The sequence below is a fragment of the Heterodontus francisci genome, chromosome 37 (assembly GCF_036365525.1).
Source record: "Heterodontus francisci isolate sHetFra1 chromosome 37, sHetFra1.hap1, whole genome shotgun sequence".
In the NCBI taxonomy this organism is placed as follows: domain Eukaryota; kingdom Metazoa; phylum Chordata; class Chondrichthyes; order Heterodontiformes; family Heterodontidae; genus Heterodontus; species Heterodontus francisci.
In genome coordinates, this window is record NC_090407.1 from 33,073,761 (window position 1) to 33,093,348 (window position 19,588).

The 19,588-nt window shown below is 40.6% G+C and overlaps 1 protein-coding gene across 1 annotated transcript in view; it reads left to right on the plus strand.

The window, feature by feature from the left end:
• The window catches only part of mtor (mechanistic target of rapamycin kinase), a 432,694-nt gene that overhangs the window by 21,200 nt on the left and 391,906 nt on the right, over window positions 1-19,588 (plus strand). Inside the window, 5 exon segments of the mRNA XM_068017001.1 lie at window positions 3,716-3,869; window positions 5,291-5,399; window positions 9,552-9,784; window positions 17,570-17,770; window positions 18,509-18,643. Of these exon segments, the coding sequence (XP_067873102.1) occupies window positions 3,750-3,869; window positions 5,291-5,399; window positions 9,552-9,784; window positions 17,570-17,770; window positions 18,509-18,643 (798 nt within the window). The 5' untranslated portion in view covers window positions 3,716-3,749.

Genomic DNA, 19,588 nt, shown 5'->3' on the forward strand with positions numbered 1-19,588 from the left:
TCCCTGTCGCTGTAATCTCCTCCAGCCCCACAACTTTTTGGCATTGCTCCAATGTGAAGTGCCTGAATACTTGTTGCTGTTTGTCAGGTATAATTTTCTTTTTATGGCTTTTGAGCTTTAAGAAGTTAACTACCCTTGGGCTAATCATTAATGAACAAATAATTGCACATTTGTGTGAGCTAGTGTTATTAGAAAGCACCAGTAGCAAATGAAATTGCAGAGAAGCCATGGACTATGTACAATGTTCCTCCTTGTGATTGATAAGGAAGGTAAAATTAGAGTATGAGAGAAATTTAGCTAGAAATATAACGACAGACAGGAAGGGTTTTTTAAAAATTTATTTTATTTTTAAAATTTTATTTAGAGATATAGCACTGAAACAGGCCCTTCGGCCCACCGAGTCTGTGCAGATATTTAAAAAAAAATGTTGAAGTGATCATTGGTCCTATAAAAAGTGAGTTTGGGTAATTAATAATGGATAATAAGGAGATGGCAGATGAATTGAACAGATATTTTGCATTGGTCTTCATTATTGAGGTTACAAGTAACATCCCAGTTTTAGCTGCAAGTCAGGAAATGGAAGGGAAGGAGCAATTCAAGAAAATTACAATCACCAAGGAAGTGGTACTGAACAAATTGGTGGAGCTGCAGGCTGACAAGTCCCCGAGTCTTGATGGACTTCATCCTAGGGTGTTAAAAAAGTGGCTTGTGAGGTAGTTGATGCATTAATTTTAATTTTCCAAAATTCCCTAGATTCGGGGAAGATTCCGTTAGATTGGAAAATAGTGAATGTAACTCTTATGTTCAAAAAGGGAGGGAGACAGAAACAGGAAACTACAGGCCAGTTAGCTTAACATCTGTCTTAGGGAAAATGTTAGAAGCTATTATTAAAGACGTTATAGCAGGGCATTTAGAAAAATTCAAGACAATCAGCAACATGGTTTTGTGAAAGGGAAATCATGTTTAACCAATTTATTGGACTTCTTTGAGGGAGTTACCTGTGCTATGGATATAGGGTGGATGTATTGTATTGTACTTAGATTTCCAGAAGGCATTTGATAAGGTGCCACATCATAGGTTATTGCAGAAAATAGAAGCTCATGGTGTAGGGGGTAACATATTGGCATGGATAGAAGATTGGTTAGCTAACAGGAAACAGACAATAGGCATAAATAGGTCATTTTCTGGTTGGCAGGATGTAATGAGTGGTGTGCCACAGGGATCTGTGCTGGGACCTCAACTTTTTACAATTTATATAAATGACTTAGATGAAGGGACTGAAGGTATGGTTGCTAAATTTGCTGATAACACAAAGATAGGTAGGAAAGTAAGTTGTGAAGAGGATATAAGGAGGCTACAAAGGGATATAGATAGGTTAAGTGAGTGGTCAAAGACCTGGAAATTGAGTATAATGTGGGAAAGTGTGAAATTATCCATTTTGGCAGGAAGAATAACAAAGAAGCATATTATCTAAATGGTGAGAGATTGCAGAACTCTGAGATGCAGAGGGATCAAAGTGGCCTAGTGCATGAATCGCAAAAGATTAGTATGCAGGTACAGCATGTAATTAGGAAAGCTAATAGGATGTTATTGTTTATCGTGAGGGGAATTGAATACAAAAGTTGGGAGGTTATGCTTCAGCTATACAGGGCATTGGTGAGACCACTTCTGGAGTACTATGTACAGTACTGGTCTCCTTATTTAAGGAAGGATGTAAATGCGTTGGAGACAGTACATAGAAGGTTTCCTAGACTAATACCTGGAATGGGTGGGCTGTTTTACGAGGAAAGATTGGATAGGCTAGGCTTGTATCTGCTGGAATTTAGAAGAGTAAGAGGTGACTTGATTGAAACATATAAGATGATGAGTGGTCGTGACAGGATGGATGTGGAAAGGATGTTTCCTCTTGTGGGAGTAATTAGAACTATGGGGTCACTGTTTAAAAATAAGGGATTGCCCATTTAAGACAGAGATGAGGAGAATTTTTTTCTGTCAGAGGGTCGTGAGTCTCTGGAATCCTTTTCCTCAAAGGACGGTGGAAACCGAGTCTTCTGAATATTTCTAAGGCAGAGATAGATAGATTCTTGATAAGCAAGGGGGTGAAAGGTTATCGGGGGTAGGTGGAAATGTGGAGTAGTCAGTTCAGCCATGAACTTATTGAATGGCGAAGCAGGCTCGAAGGGCTGAGTGGCCTACTCCTGCTCCTAATTTGTATGTTGTATTCATCAAACTACTTATATAAATTTTAAAAGACCGCCTGGAACCATTTTAGTGTAATTTCTTCAAAGTATTGAAAATTTTAAAAAAAACTTGTTAATGCTCCATTTTGCATTGAACCAGTGTGAAGCAAGAAGTGTATTTTCATTATTTTAAAGAAATTGTAAACTTGATAATGGCAACACCACCTGAAGAGCTAGTGAGCTAAAGACTTTGGGAGTCCGTTATAGCAATTGATTTGAGACTAATGGATAGTTGCTTTTTTCAATCATCAGAAATCTCATCAGTCTCTGTAGACCTGTATTGCTGCTGCATCCTTTCATTTAAGAGCATGTACTAGGAGTTTTGTTTTCCTTCCACTCAACAACAATGAAAGGGTATTGTAAAATTTTGCTTTGCGGTTTTCCAAATTTGATCGATATTGCAGCAGCTCATGCAGTATAATTGCCAGTAAAGGTACCGATCTTGATTGGAAGTACGTGAGAAAGCGGGATGATACTATTGGATCATCTTTTTGCTTGCCTCGGAGCACTCTTCAAAATTTTTGCTTCTGATTTTTGAATCCTGCTTTGATTCAGTTTTTGGTGTATTAATACGCAAGCTGATGCATTACAAATCACGCCTTACAAAATGATGTTCTTTGTAGAATAGTTAATCATTCATGAAGTTATTTTGGTGTGTTTCTGCTGTACTTCAACATCAATGCATTGTGGTGCTAGGCAGGAAGTAATCTTACTGGAATAATAGAAAATAAGAACAAGAAGATTATTTTCATTCTAGTTGCAAAGTTTTAAAAAAGAAATTAAACTAACCTAGCATTGTATGAGCTGAGGATGCCTGACAAATTAAAATATGAAACAGTGGCAGCGCATTTGTGAACTGAGGGTTTGATTTCCCTATTTCACTGAGCTATCTGTTTTGATGTGCTGTTGGGTGATTCGGAGAGGATACATTGATAGTGATGGTGATGCTGTATTATTGTCATCACTTCACTTCTTATTGGTGGAATATAAGTCTCCTGCACAATCAAGGACTGAAGAAGAATATGATTTGTTTTCCACCACTATTATACTGCGAAATGTAAAGCTGCAGAATTGTTCAAGAATGTACAGAGAAAATAAGGTTGGTCTCATTGTCATTTATAGCTTACAAATATCATCTGCAGAAATTATTTCCTATTGGTTTTCAACTCTGAATATTTTCTAAAATTGGAGATTTTGCACATGTGGAATCCAAAAGTGAAACTATATCATGTCACACCCATGTTTAGCTGCAGAAATGTTCTCTTTTTAAACTTATCAATCCCCTTACAAATAGACTAATATTGTGCTGTTTTTAAACAGGTCCTCATAACTGTACAGTAACGGTTCTGATGAAGTTCACAGACCTCAAACGTTAACTATGCTCCTCTCTCCACAGATGCTGCCGGACCTACTGAGTATTTACAGTACTTTTTGTTTTTATTTCATAATAACTGATCTGTGTTTTCCTTTTGAAGTATCTGCAGAATCTGCAGTTATTTGGATTACGCCATGTCAGGAGTAGGATCTGTCCTTCAGCAATTTGTCAGTGGGTTGAAGAGTCGCAGCGAGGAGACCAGGGCTAAATCCGCTAAGGATCTGCAGCACTATGTTACCACTGAACTTCGAGAGGTACAGTCAATTAGTCAAAATCAGACTTGTCCAAATTAATTGCAAAGACATGGAATTGCACAGTATTTTTTTTTTGGAAAGTTTGTATTAGGTAGTTGTAATTGGTCACTGAGTGTGATGATTGGGCACACAGTACTTGTTTTTATTGTATGAAATAATTTCATTTCAGTCCTGAATTCAAAGCCCATTAGTATGTTCATTTGGTTGGATGTGACTTATAGTTTTAAGCTTTAAAAAAGCTTTTCTCTTCAATGGATTTATATCACAGTATCCTCTTTGACGTGGGAAGGCTATGAAATAATTGAAGACTCTTCTGATGTTTTGTGTTGTACTACTGATATCCAATTTGCTTTTTGCTTCATATCTTCCCTTATCTCATTCCACTTATGTGCAAACCTAATTTAACAATTAGGTAAAATGTAAACTAATGATGCCAGCTAGTCAGTCAACAACTGCATGCATTAGCCATTATCCTGTGATGAATTAGACTGGGGCATTTAAGAATAGACTAGCTAGCTGGCTGAAATAAAGGGATATTAGGACTAAACTGATAAATGGGATTAGGTCTGCTGCACATATGGAGAACAAACACCATGGACTGATTGGGTCAAACAACCTGCTTGTGTCATATTTTCTATTTAATGGGACCAGGCAGGTGGACTGCAGTGCCCTTTTCCAATCCTGTAGATATGTTTGTTTCTAAAATACAGCTTTATGTAGTGTTTTTCTTCACCTGCCGACACAAATTTGTCTTGTGCTTCATCCAATTTTTATTTCTCCTTTAATGAAGTATTTTTCTTGCCTCATCCTAATTTTCCTGCTCATTCTTTAAGTAACTCTTGTTTTCCCCTCTGGTGTTTCCCCTCTATCTAAGACATCTGTCAACCCTTGAGTTGGCTATGATTTAAATTTACTTTCTTTGCGGAATGTAACATTTATTCTGTTTTCAGTCCCACTGAGCGTGTGGGCAGTTGCAACCTATGTTTTACCATTTTATTATATGGTATTATAGGATGCCAACTGGCACTGGAACCCCTAATTCCACATATTTTTAACAGACCTTTATATTCTACTTATCTCTCAGTATACCCTCCAATGCTAAACCAAAGGCAATTGGTAGCAATACTGTCAAAGGCACCAAAACCCTCTTCAGGAGGGGATTCCACTGCCTAATGCTAGAAAATAAGTGCCTTGGGCAGCAAAGGTAAACGGAAGCTGCTTTTTTCACTTTAGTCTCAGGCACACCATTTTGATTCTGGTTTTAGGCAGGCTAAGCTCATAATTTGTCCGGTATAGGCATTTCTAGTCTTTAACCACCCAATTCTAAGGAAAGTTTGTTATAGTTTTTTTCTTGTCGTTGTCTATTTAAAATAAATGGCACCATTTTAAGGTGTTTTACATTCTAATATGTGTCCCTTAAGGTCAACCAAGAGGAAGTTACTTCTTTCTACGATGAACTGAACCACCATATTTTTGAACTGGTTTCCAGTTCCGATGTGAATGAGAGGAAAGGAGGAATCCTGGCAATTGGTATGTGCAGCATAAGAAAAGAGAAATAAAGGCTGTTTGCTTTACAAAATGTCTAACTTTGTTTCAAATGTATGTAAACATGTGCCAAATTTCATTGAAGTAGAATCTAAATTCTCATATTCCTGCTTTAGGATGGTACCTGCACTCAACATTACATCATTTGGAATGATGTGTTAAGTTACCCCTGGGAAAGCAGCAATTCATAGCCTTCCCATTTACTTTGCAAAGCTCAAGTTGTTTATGCACCGAACCCAATTTTGAGTTTCAGCTCCCAGTCGTAAATTGATAGAGACCTTTTACTGTGAATAATCTATGAGGCATTGACTATTTTTGCAGCTTTTCTTTCCTTGCCATAGTTAGTCATAAAGTTGTTAGTGCACAGAAGGTAGCCATTTGGCCCAACAAGTCCATGCCGGCTCAATGTAGAGTGATCCAGTCAGTCCCATTCCCTTGTTCTATCCCTGTAGCCGTGCAAGTTTATTTCCCTCAAGTGTCTATCCAATTTCCCTCTGAAATCATTGATTTTCTCTGCTTCCACCACTCTCGTGGGCAGTGAGTTCCAGGTCATGACCACTTGTTGCTTAAAAAAAGTTCTTCCACACACTCCACCCTCCCCGCCCCATATCTCTTGCTCAAAACCTTAAATCTGTGTCCCCAAATCCTTGTACCATCTCCTAATTGGAACAGTTCTTTTAGTTTACTTTTTACTTTATCTAAACCTGTAATAATCTTATACACCTCTATCCGATCTTCCTTTACTCCAAGAAGAACAACCCAAGCTTCTCCAACCTAATCTTTGTAACTAAAATCACTCATCCCTGGAACTATTCTAGTAAATCTCCTCTGCACCCTCTCGAGGACCTTCACAACTGTCCTAAAGTATAGTGATCAGAATTAGACACAATACTACAGTTGTGGCCTAACCAGAGCTTTATAAAGGTTCAGAATAACTTCCCTGCTTTTGTACTCAATATCTCTATTTATGAAGCCCAAGATCCCATATGCTTTGCAAGCTACTTTCTCAATATGTCCTGCCACCTTCAAAGATCTATGCACGTGAATCCCCAGGTCCCTCTGTCCCTGCATACTCTTTAGAACTGTGCCACTAAGTATGTGTTGCCTCTCCCTATCCCTTCTGCCAAAATCCATCTCTCACACTTCTCTCTATTAAATTCCATTGGCCACTTGTCATCTGCTAGCCTGTCAACATCCTGTTGCAGTCGATTGGAATCATCTTCAGTATTTGCCACACCTCCAGGTTTGGTATTATCAGCAAATTTTGGAATTTTACTATGTATTCCAGTATCCAAGTCGTTTATATCAAAAAAAGCAGTGCTCCTAAGGAGCAGCACTGTCTACCATCCTTTAGTTTGAAAAACAGCCATTTATCATGACGTGCAGTTTCTGTCCTTAAGCCAATTTTTTATCTAAACTGACACTGATCCTCCTATTCCATAAGCCACAATTTTGTTCACTAGCCTTTTATGTGGTACTTTGTCGAATGCTTGCTTAAAATCCATATAGACAATATACAGCAAATTCCCTTCATCAACCTTCTCTGTTATTTCATCAAAAAATTAAATTAGATTAGTCAAACTTCTCCAAATAGCTAAAATAAAAGCAAAATACTGCAGATGCTGGAAATCTGAAATAAAAACAAGAAATGCTGGAAATACTCAGCAGGTCTGGCAGCATCTGTGGAGAGAGAAGCAGAGTTAATGTTTCAGGTCAGTGACCCTTCATCAGAACTGACGAATATTAGAAATGTAAAAGATTTTAAGCAAGTAAAGCGGGGGGTGGGGCAAGAGACAACAAAAGAGGTGTTGATAGGACAAGGCCAGAGAGAATAACTGACCAGAAGGTCATGGAGCAAAGGCAAATGGTATGTTAATAGTGTAGTGAAAGACAAAGTGTGAGTACAGAGGGGGTGTGAATAGACTGTGAAGAACAAAGCACTCCAAGCACAAACATTAACATTTTTTTAAAAACTGAAACCGTGGGTAGGTATAGTAGAGACAAACTAAACACACTAAAAAAACTAAAATAAAATAACCAAAGAAAAAAAGAAAAAATAACTAAACATAAAAAGGGGGGCCCGTCATGCTCTGAAATGATTGAATTGAATGTTCAGTCTGGCAGAGGGAGGGGTCCAGGTAGAGGGAGAATGCTGGAGGCGGGTGAATGGGTCTGCTGGTCGGGGGTAGGACTCCCCCGGATTGGACATTGAATTCAATAATTTCAGAGCATGACGGGCCCCCCCTTTCTATGCTTTGTTATTTTTTCTTTTTTATTTGGTTATTTTATTTTAGTTTTTTTAGTGTGTTTGTCTCTAATGTGCCTACCCACTGTTACTGTTTTTTTTAATGTCTGTGCTTGGAGTGCTGTGTTCTTTACAGTCTATTCACACCCTTTCTGTACTAATGCTTTGTCTTTAACCATACCATTATCATACCATTTGCCTTTGTTCCATGACCTTCTGGTCAGTTATTCTCTGTGACCTTGTCCTAGCAACACCTCTTTTGTTATCTCTTGCCCCCCCCCCCACCCCCCCCCATTTTACTTGCTTAAAATCTTTTACATTTCTAAGATTTGTCAGTTCTAAAGAAGGGTCATTGACCTGAAACATTAACTCTGCTTCTCTCTCCACAGATGCTGCCAGACCTGCTGAGAATTTCCAGCATTTCTTGTTTTTATTTCTCCAAATGTCTGCTTATTTTATTTCCCTGATTATTGTTTCGAAAACCTTACCCACCACTGGTAGTAACTATAGGCCAGTCAGTTAACTAGGAATGTACTTACAATCTTTCTTGAATAAGGGTGTCACATTGCCACTTTCCAAGGTGCTGGCACCTCCCCCGTATCTAGGGAAGGTTAGTAGATTATGGTAAGCACTTCTGCTATCTGCACTCCCACTTACCTTAGCAACCTGGGATGCAAGCCATCTGGACCAGGTGACTTATCCACACTCAGCACAGCCGGCTTTACCAGTGCATCCTGCCTGTCAGTTATCACCCCATCCATTACCTCTACCATCTCCGCATCTACAGATATTTTGTCAGCATCATCTTCCTTAGTAAATACCGATAGAAAGTACTTATTAAGTTTTCGAGCTTTACCCTGTGCCTCTAAACATATTTTTTTGTCTTTTTGGCCCTAATAGGCTCACCCGCTTCTTAGGATTCGCTTACTATTTACATGCCTGTAGAAGATTTTTGGGTTCCTTTTTATGTTAACTGCCAGTCTTTGCCAGTCTTATTTTCCGCTTCACTTCCCCTCTCAATCTATTGCATTTGGCCTGGTTCTCACTTGAAGAATTCACTTGACTTGCATCATACGCATTCTTTTTTTTTGTTTCATCATATTTTCTATCTCCCTTGTCATCCAAGGAGCTCTGGCTTTGGTTCCCCTGCCTTTCTTCTTGTTGGAATGTACCTAGCCTAAACCTGAAACACCTCTTCCTTAAAGATCACCCAATGTTCCCTTACAGTTTTTCGTGTCAAACCTTGATTCCATTTTACCCTGGCCAAATCCCCTCTCATCCCACTGAACCCAGAGGACCCACCCTGTTCTTTCTTCGCCCCACCCCACTCTCTTTTCCCCCGCCCCTTTCAATTTCGGAGTTCTACTTCCTTTCTCTCCATTACCAGTCGAAACCTTATGAAACACTGATCACTCTTACCCAAATGGTCTTCCGCAGACCTCCTCCCTAGTTGGACCCAAAACATACTAGTCAAGGAAGTTCTCCTGAATGCATTGAAAAATTCCTCCGAACCCCCCATCCCTTTCTCTTTACTCCAACATTACCCAAACATTGATTGGGATAAAATCCCCCAATATCACCGTTGTATAGTTTTTGCACATCTTGGTGATTTCCCTGCAGATTTGCTTTTCTCTCATCCCCGTTGCGCTCTCGCCCCTGCCACGCATTGATCCTCCCTCTCTTCCTCTTTCTACGCTTGCTGGCACATGGCACTCTGAGTAATCCAGAGATTACTACTTTTGAAGTCCTACTTTTAAACTTCTACCTTAGCTCCTGAGGAGATGGCGAACTATCAATGTTTTCAATAGTTTACTATGTTAATATGTTACTCTGTAAATATGTCTGTCTTCCTATAGTTTGATGTGTAAACTTGTTTTTTATTCCCAATGCAGTAAGTCTCATTGGAGTTGAAGGAGGTAATGCCACTCGAATTACACGGTTTGCCAATTACCTACGGAACCTGCTTCCATCCAGTGACCCAGTTGTTATGGAAATGGCTTCAAAAGCCATGGGCCGCCTTTCCATGGCTGGTGATACCTTTACAGCCGAATATGTTGAGTTTGAAGTCAAACGTGCACTTGAATGGTTAGGAGCAGATCGGAATGAAGGAAGACGTCATGCTGCCGTAAGTCTTGTTTTAGACTGGTTTTATCCAGAGGCAAGGATAGGACATGTAAATCCAAAAGATGGGTCTTATTTGTCAGAGGGGTGAGAGGGAGAATTTGAGCGCTTCCTCTTAACTTGCAGAACGAGCTGTCAGGTATGTTAATTTCACCATCTGAATATCATGCCTTAGAGGCAAGGTGCTCTGTTACCAGGGATTGCTATTTTTAGCTAGCTACAAGAAGATATCAATGCAAACATATCCTTTTTTAAAAAAAAACAACTTTCCTTCGATGAAAAAAAGTGGATTCCCTCCATTTGGTACATTCCTAATACAATACAGAAGAAATTGTCTGACAGGGAATCAGAGGATTTTTTAAAACTTTTAAAGCAAATTGTATTCTATTTTTGTCTCTCAATCTTTAAATGTTTATAATGGAGATATGTATGCTTATGTGTCAGTTGCTTTGTGTTAAAATGTGTTACTTACTAGTTTTATTACCAATAACAAACAGCTAGCTTGAAGCATATTACATGGCATTCCCTCTAACCATTTAAAAATAAATACCCTAAACTTCTATCATAAAAATCAGCATACCCACTTATCCTTTAAAGTTTTAACTTTTAAAGCAAATTGTATTCTACTATTTTTGGTGTCTCAATCTGTAAATGATATCTTGATGATAGCATAAAATTGCAAAGAGATATTGACAGACTAGGTGAGTGGGCAAAACTGTGGTAGATGGATTTCAATGCGAGCAAGTGTGAGGTTATCCATTTTGGACCAAAAAAGGATAGAGCAGGGTACTTTCTAAATGGGAAGAGGTTAAGTACAGTGGATGTCCAAAGAGACTTGAGGGTTCAGGTGCATAGATCTTTAAAATGCCACGAGCAAGTGCAGAAAATCATCAAAAAGGCTAATGGAATGCTAGCCTTTATATCTAGAGGATTGGAGTATAAAGACACAGAGGTTATGCTGCAGCTGTACAAAACCCTAGTTAGACCCCACTTGGAGTACTGTGAGCAGTACTGGGCACCACACCTTAGGAAGGATATATTGGCCTTAGAGGGAGTGCAAAGTAGGTTTACAAGAATGATACCTGGACTACAGGGGTTAAGTTACGAGGAGAGATTACACAAATTAGGCCTGTTTTCGCTAGAATTTAGAAGATTAAAGGGTGATCTGATTGAAGTCTTCAAGATATTAACAGGAAAAGACAGGCTAGATAAAGATAAACTATTTCCACTGGTTGGAGATTCTAAAACTAGGGGGCATAGTCTAAAAATTAGGACCAGACCATTTAGGAGAGATATTGGGAAGCACTTCTTCACGCAAAGGGTGGTAGAGGTTTGGAACACTCTCCCACAAACAGCAGTTGAAGCTAGAACGGTTGTTAATTTTAAATTTGAGATAGATAGATAGATTTTTGTTAAGCAAAGATATTAAGGGGTATGGGCCAAAGGCAGGTATATGGAGTTAGGCCGCGGATCAGCCATGATCTCATTGAATGGCGGGACAGGCTCGAGGGGCTGAATGAACTACTGCTGTTCCTATCTTCCAATGTTTATAATGGAGATATGTATGCTTATGTGTCAGTTGCTTTGTGTTAAAATGTGTTACTAACCAGTTTTATTACCAATAACAAACAGCTAGCTTGAAGCATATTACATTGTATTGGAGGAACTGTAGGAAATCAGTATTAGTAGGGAAATGGTGTTCGGGAAATTGATGGGATTGAAGGCCGATAAATCCCCAGGGCCTGCTAATCTATATCCTAGAGTACTTAAGGAGGTGGCCCTAGAAGTAGTAGATGCATTGCTGGTAATTTTTCAAAATTTTATAGACTCTGGAACAGTTCCAACGGATTGGACAGTAGCTAATGTAACCTCACTATTTAAAAAAGGAGGTAGAGAGAAAACACGGAATTATAGACCAGTTAGCTTGACATCAGTAGTGGCGAAAATGCTAGCGTCCATTATAAAAAATGTAATAGCAGAGCACTTGGAAAATAATGACAGGATCGGGCAAAGTCAACATGGATTTACAAAAGGGAAATTGTGCTTGACAAATCTACTGGAATATTTTGAGGATGTAACTAGTAGAATAGATAAGGGAGACCAGTGGATGTGGTGTATTTGGACTTTCAGAAGGCTTTTGATAAGGTCCCACATAAAAGATTAGCGTGCAAAATTCAAGCACATGGGATTGGGGGTAAGGTACTGACATGGATAGAGAACTGGTTGGCAGACAGGAAACAGAGTAGGAATAAACGGGTCTTTTTCCGAGTGGCAGGCACTAACTAGTGGGGTACCGCAGGGATCAGTGCTAGGACCCAGCTATTCACAATATATATTAATGATATAGGTGAGGAAATTAAATGTAATATATCCAAGTTTGGAGATGACATAAAGCTGGGTGGGAGTGTGAGCTGTGAGGAGGATGCAGAGAAGCTCCAGTGTGATTTGGACAGGTTGAGTGAGTGGGAAAATACATGGCAGATGCAGTATAATGTGGATAAATGTGAGGTTATCCACTTTGGTGGCAAAAACAGAAAGGCAGATTATTATCTGAATGGCGATAGATTGAGAAAGGGGGAGTTGCGGTGAGACCTGGGCGTCCTTGTGCACCAGTCGCTGAAAGTAAGCATTCAGGTACAGCAGGCAGTTAAGAAGGCAAATGGTATATTGGCCTTCTTAGCGAGAGGATTCGAGTACAGGAGCCAGGATGTCTTGCTGCAGTTATACATGGCCTTTGTGAGGCCACATCTGGAGTATTGTGTGCAGTTTTGGTCTCCTTATCGGAGGTAGGATGTTCTTGCTATGGAGGGAGTGCAGTGAAGGTTCACCGGACTGATTCCTGGGTTGGCAGGACTGACTTACGAAGAGAAATTGGGTTGCTTAGGCTTGTATTCGCTAGAGTTTAGATGAATGAGAGGGGATCTCATCGAAAGTTACAAAATTCTAACAGGACTGGACAGACTAGATGCAGGAAGGATGTTCCCGATGCCGGGGGTGTCCAGGACCAGGGGTCACAGTCTAAGGATAAGGGGGAAGCCATTTAGTACGGAGATAAGGAGGGATTTCTTCACCCAGAGAGTGGTGAACCTGTGGAATTCTCTACCACGGAAAGCAGTTGAGGCCAAATCATTAAATATATTCAAGAAAGAGTTAGATATAGTTCTTAAGGCTACAGGGATCATGGGATACGGGGAGAAAGCGGGAACGGGGTACTGAGTTTGGTCGATCAGCCATGATCGTATTGAATGACGGAGTAGGTGTGAAGGGCTGAATGGCCTACTCCTATTTTTCTATGTATTCCCTCTGACCATTTAAAAATAAATACCCTAAGCTTCTATCTTAAAAATCAGCATACCCACTTATCCTGTGACACCAAATGATAACATAACAGTGGTTTTATTTCTACAAAATGAACTTGAAGCAAAATGCACCATCCTAAAAAGATTATACACAATGACTGATTTCAGTAATTTTAAGATTGTTGCCTGAAGCTGCCATTTTTAAATGAGTTATAAGGTTTAAAACTACTAGTTTAGGAGCGGGAGAAGATTTTCTTTTGTAGAACTAACCTATTTCCAGTTTCCAGAAAAGGCTTGCATTTATATTGCATCTTGTCAGTCTCAGAAACATCTCAAAGTACTTCACATATAATGAATTGTAAAGTGATTAAGTGTGGCAACCATTTTGCACATAGCAAGGTTTCACAAACTGTTGATCTGTTTTTAGTTGTGTTCGTTGAGGAAGGAACATTGGCTAGATTACAAGGAGAACTTGGCTTTTCTTCAAAGACTGGCTTTAGATCTTTAAATCCCACACGAGTCATCAGAATAGGCAGATTTCAATTTAACATCTCATCCAAAGGATGGTACGTCCTATAATGTAGACTTCCCCAAGTACTACATTAAAATGTTAACCTAGTTTACCTGTTTAAGTTGGGTATATGGCTTGAACTCTCAACCTTTTGACTGAGGGATGTGATTGCTACCAACTGCATTTAGCTGATGATCTGTATCACAGTTACTGATACCTACTTTGTAAACCGAAAGATTACTGCTGTGGAAGATTTATTTCTTTTGGTTTCTATTTAGGTCCTTCACCAGCCCCCCCCACCCTTTCCTCTCTTCTCCCAAAGGTAGTGACTTATACTGAGATATGGTTCCATGGGTGCTGGCAGTTCTCTGATACCTTGCTCAAGTAACTTTTTCATGTTTGAGAATAGACAGTGAATGTTTGCAGACATTTAGACAGTTGAAGTACCAGTCTAATGCTGTCATTACCTGACCAATGCCAACAGGGGTTGCTGGAAAGCTATCATCAGAAAACCTGACTGGTTTTATATGTTAGTCTCCCAGTCTCACTCTTCCACCATAGTATTGAGGACAGTGGTGGTATTATCCTGCACGTCACCTAAGATCGCCTAACTCAGCTTGGATCAATGGTCAAAACTGGGACTTTTTTCATTTGTGGTTCAGCTACTCACTAGATGAACTTAAGAACAAAGAACAGTACCGCACAGGAACAGGCCATTCGGCCCTCCAAGCCTGCGCTGATCTTGATGCCTGTCTAAACTAAAACATTCGGCACTTCCGGGGACCATATCCCTCTATTCCCACCCTATTCATGTATTTGTCAAGATGCCTCTTAAACGTCGCTATCGTACCTGCTTCCACCACCTCCCCCGGCAGCAAGTTCCAGGCACTCACCACCCTCTGTGTAAAGAACTTGCCTCGCACATCCCCTCTAAACTTTTCCCCTCGCACCTTAAACCTATGTCCCCTAGAAACTGACTCTTCCACCCTGGGAAAAAGCTTCTGACTATCCACTCTGTCTATGCCACTCATAACTTTGTAAACCTCTATCATGTCGCCCCTCCACCTCCGTCGTTCCAGTGAAAACAATCCGAGTTTATCCAACCTTTCCTCATAGCTAATACCCTCCAGACCAGGCAACATCCTGGTACACCTCTTCTGTACCCTCTCCAAAGCCTCCACAAACATCTGGTAATGTGGCGACCAGAATTGCACGCAATATTCTAAGTGTGGCCTAACTAAGGTTCTGTACAGCTGCAGCATGACTTGCCAATTTTTATACTCTATGCCTCGACCGATGAAGGCAAGCATGCCATATGCCTTCTTGACTACCTTATCCACATGCGTTGCCACTTTCAGTGACCTGTGGACCTGTACGCCCAGATCTCTCTGCCTGTCAATACTCCTAAGGGTTCTGCCATTTACTGTATACTTCCCACCTGTATTAGATCTTCCAAAATGCTTTACCTCACATTTGTCCGGATTAAACTCCATTTGCCATTTCTCCGCCCAAGTCTCCAACCGATCTATATCCTGCTGTATCCTCTGACAATCCTCATCACTATCCGCAACTCCACCAACCTTTGTGTCGTCCGCAAACTTACTAATCAGACCAGCTACATTTTCCTCCAAATCATTTATATATACTACAAACAGCAAAGGTCCCAGCACTGATCCCTGCGGACCACCACTAGTCACAGCCCTCCATTCAGAAAAGCACCCTTCCACTGCTACCCTCTGTCTTCTATGATCGAGCCAGTTCTGTATCCATCTTGCCAGCTCACCTCTGATCCCGTGTGACTTCACCTTTTGTACCAGTCTGCCATGCGGGACTTTGTCAAAGGCTTTACTGAAGTCCATATAGACAACATCCACTGCCCTTCCTTCATCAATCATCTTCGTCACTTCCTCAAAAAACTCAATCAAGTTAGTGAGACACGACCTCCCCTTCACAAAACCATGCTGCCTCTCGCTAATAAATTCGTTTGTTTCCAAATGGGAGTAAATCCTGTCCCGAAGAATCCTCTCTAATAATTTCCCTACCACTGACGTAAGGCTCACCGGCCTATAATTTCCTGGATTATCCTTGCTACCCTTCTTAAACAAAGGAACAACATTGGATATTCTCCAGATCTCTGGGACCTCACCTGTAGCCAATGAGGATACAAAGATTTCTGTCAAGGCCCCAGCAATTTCTTCCCTTGCCTCCCTCAGTATTCTGGGGTAGATCCCATCAGGCCCTGGGGACTTATCTACCTTAATGCTTTGCAAGACGCCCAAAATCTCCTCCTTTTTGATAACGACATGACCCAGACTATCTACACTTAGTGAGCTATTGCCCAAAGTGTGCTTTCTATTTATTGATCATAGTGTTATCACCAAAGCAGGAAAAATGCACCGTTAATTCAGTCCCACTTCTCCACGGGTCACAACATATCAATAAATTTTCCCACCAACTGAAAAACAGCCAATTATGTACTCTGTCCCCCAGAATAAAGCACACCAACCAGATTTCTAATCAACAACAACAAATTAACTATTTATTATTAAACTAAGTCTTAAACAAAAATGAGATATATCTATATACGAAAAGATTTTTTTTAAACTCCTTATTCTTTCCAACCCTCATGCGCACACACACATACATTCAAAAACTGGTTAACCGGGTAAAAAGGATTTTTCGGTTTATAGCTGTCTCTTAGGAATGAAAAGGAAAAAATAAAATAATCGAGTTTGTCACATTCTGGGAGGATGTTTTTGGGTTGGTGAGGTGTCCCAGAGTTGAATAGTTGGATGCCACTAGAAGTCTTTCCAGGCGAGGTTGATGAATAGTCTGTGATGGGTAGGCATTCAAGGCAGTTTGACAACAGCAGGCATCATATCGATCTTTCAGCAGGAGGGTAGCAGCAGGTCTGCTTAGGACTCAGAACAGCAGTAGAAGCTTCCTTCAGATTTCAGGCTCTCAAAACATAGGAGGCAACAGGATCCACTCGTAATGCAAGGATTCTTCAGAGACAGGAGGCAATAGGAATCTGCTACCTCTGACATACAGGGGTCTCTTTGCAAGAAATACAGGTTTTCTTTAGAGCGAGGTATTTTTCTGTAGTCTCCAGGCACATTAGGACTGCGTTTCACATGCCTACTCTTTGTCCAACTCACTTTTTTTTTTAAAGTCCAAAGTGAGAGCAAAGAAACCTTCCTGAGCTGATCACATGACCAGACAGAGAGTCTCCGTCATTCAAAGTGTTGCTCTGAGGAGGTCAAGCCCTGGCTGACTTCCTTGAAACTGCTTGTTTTCCTATTCTTGTATACAAAGTCAACATCCAAAAATTTCAGCAATTTGCAGGTCCGTGTCCACTGAGCAAAAATCCTTTTCTCAGTTTTTTAAAAACACACAGAATTCTAAGTTCTTAGTATACAAAAAACCTCTTGTAACAATAGGAACACTGAATTTTGAGTGATCTCGTAGGGTAAGTAGAATTATAAAGAGTAGGATTATGGTAGTAAAGCCTACATTTTGTTTTAGTGTGTTTCTTCAAAGATAAAGTTCAGAAAAACATATGCATAAGATTGAAAATAGGAAAGCTATCTTCTATGAATATATTTTTATGAGATGAAAATGCTCCATTTCTCAATATTTAGCTCTGAATGTTATGAATATCCTTAGCAACTGAGATCCCTTGTATATTTCTGGTTTCTAGAATAATATTTCTTTGTAGTGTTTTGTTTCCAAAAAAACACTAGCTTTTTAAAAAAAAGTGAAATGCCGTACAAAATAAACATAGCGCTGCTTGTTTGAGTTTAAAGTACCTTAGGCTGTAGCTGACACTCTCACCAGTATAGTCCTTGAATAAAAAGGAGTTTATTACTAAACACACCTGATAAATGTTGCATTTAAGTTTTGTAAAAGACTGAGAACCAAATGATTTGTTTAGCATTGAATGGTATGCAGCTGAAGATCTTTTTTTTAAAAATTCTAGGTTCTGGTGTTGCGGGAATTGGCTGTCAGTGCACCTACTTTCTTCTTCCAACAAGTGCAGGCTTTTTTTGATAATATATTCTATGCAGTCTGGGACTCTAAGCAGGCTATAAGAGAAGGTGCTGTTGCTGCCTTGCGGGCTTGTCTGATTCTCACTACTCAGAGGGAGACCAAAGAAATGCAGAAGCCCCAGTGGTACAGGGTAAGTGATTAGATAAGTGCTATATTGAGTCACCATCAGCATGGTCATTGGGAAATATGTCAAGAAATTATAAAACTAAATGGGAAATGTTATTAAAATCTGCTTTGTGAATCACAGAATGGTTGCAACGCAGAAAGAGGGCATTTGGCCCATCAAACCTATTCTGGCTTTCTGTAAGAGCAGTTTAGCTAGTTCCATTCACCTGCCCTTTCCTCGACATCAGATTTGGTGAATGATACAAATCCATGTGTTAAAGCTGCTCTCGAGGGCTCAGCAAGTTTTGAGTAGCTGAGCATAAAAACCAGGAAGGTGCCTGCTTTGGGGATTGATGTACTCGGAGTTAGCTGGCCTCTGTTGTGGTATTGAAGATGCTAAAAATAGCCTCTGTGCTTCTGGGATGAGAATGGTTAAAAAGTTGCCTCTTTTAAAAAGTTTTTTTTACATCCATATGAAATGCTCTTCTAGAAGTTAAAAGTCTGATCTTGAAATCTGTCTCCACTAAATTGCTTAGGTTTACCCACTACATGTAATGCATGCTTCAGGCTCTGGGTTGAAGGGTCAGTATTCCAACATACACTGGTAACTCTCTATTTTTGGTAGTGGTGATCCATTAAGTTTGTTCAGACCCAAAAGAAAATGGCTTCAGTAACTGAATTGACCATAAAGTGAAAAGTCCTTCCTTTACATTTCTATCCAGACAGTTCGCTGTTAAAAAATGTTTTGATGTTTTATGTCCAGCAAACCTTTGAAGAGGCTGAGAAGGGGTTTGATGAGACCCTAGCTAAAGAGAAAGGCATGAATCGTGACGATCGTATACATGGTGCTTTGCTTATTCTAAATGAACTGATTCGGATAAGCAGTATGGAGGGAGAGGTAGGTTCAGAATCATTTTCTATCAGTTGGAAATACCAACATGATGTGGCTCTGAAATGCTATTGAAATGCCAGTTAGATTTGTGATATGGTACAGACTCTAATGCTGAAAATTTACCTCAACCAAGAGGGGATATTTAGTCTAAAATGGTTTTATGTGGATAGTGCCTTGTATGATGTTTATACTGGATCTCTTCGCACCAGTGCTGAATATTATCAGCCCTCTAGGGATGGGCAAAGAGATGGGGGGGGTGGGTGCGCACATTAAATAGTGAGGCAAGGTCGGGGGGGTGGGGTGAAGTTTGAGTGCCCATTGCATTCCCGAAGCCATTGAATTTTGTCACAGGCGGGAAAGGCTAAGGACAGACTTCCCGTCCAGAGGCCATATGAGGCCCTAGGCCCTTAAGTGGCAAATTAATGGCCACTTCGGGGCTTCTTCCTGCCTCCGCTGGCATTTAACCAACGGTGGGGGGCCCTCCGCCTTATGGGAAGACCTCCCAGTGAAACCTGGCGGCCTCCCTGTGGGCTGGGAAGGGGGGGGTGGTAGTTGTGCCCTCCTGCTTGGGAAATCTGCAGCCCACAGAGGGCCTCTGGTAGCAAAGGCTGCCCTCTGATCAACACCCCACCCCTCACCAGAGTCTGCCTGACTGACTCTGGAAAACCTGCCCCTCTTAGCTTCACTCTGGGCTTCCAGCACTGCTCCTGGTCAGTCCCAGCAGTGGCCACTGCTCCAGTGGCAATGCTGGGACTGCTGAGCTGCTGGCCCTCTGAATGGCTGGCAGCTCTTGGAGGCGGGACCCTGTCCTTAAAGAAATGGGGACCCTGACGTCAGGCACTTAACTGCTTGAGTGCGTGAAATGCAGCTGGGGGTTCCCCAAACTGTCAGGACGGGGTTTCCTTCGCCTTTCTGGCCTGATGATGGGACCACTGCTAAAATTCAGCCGAG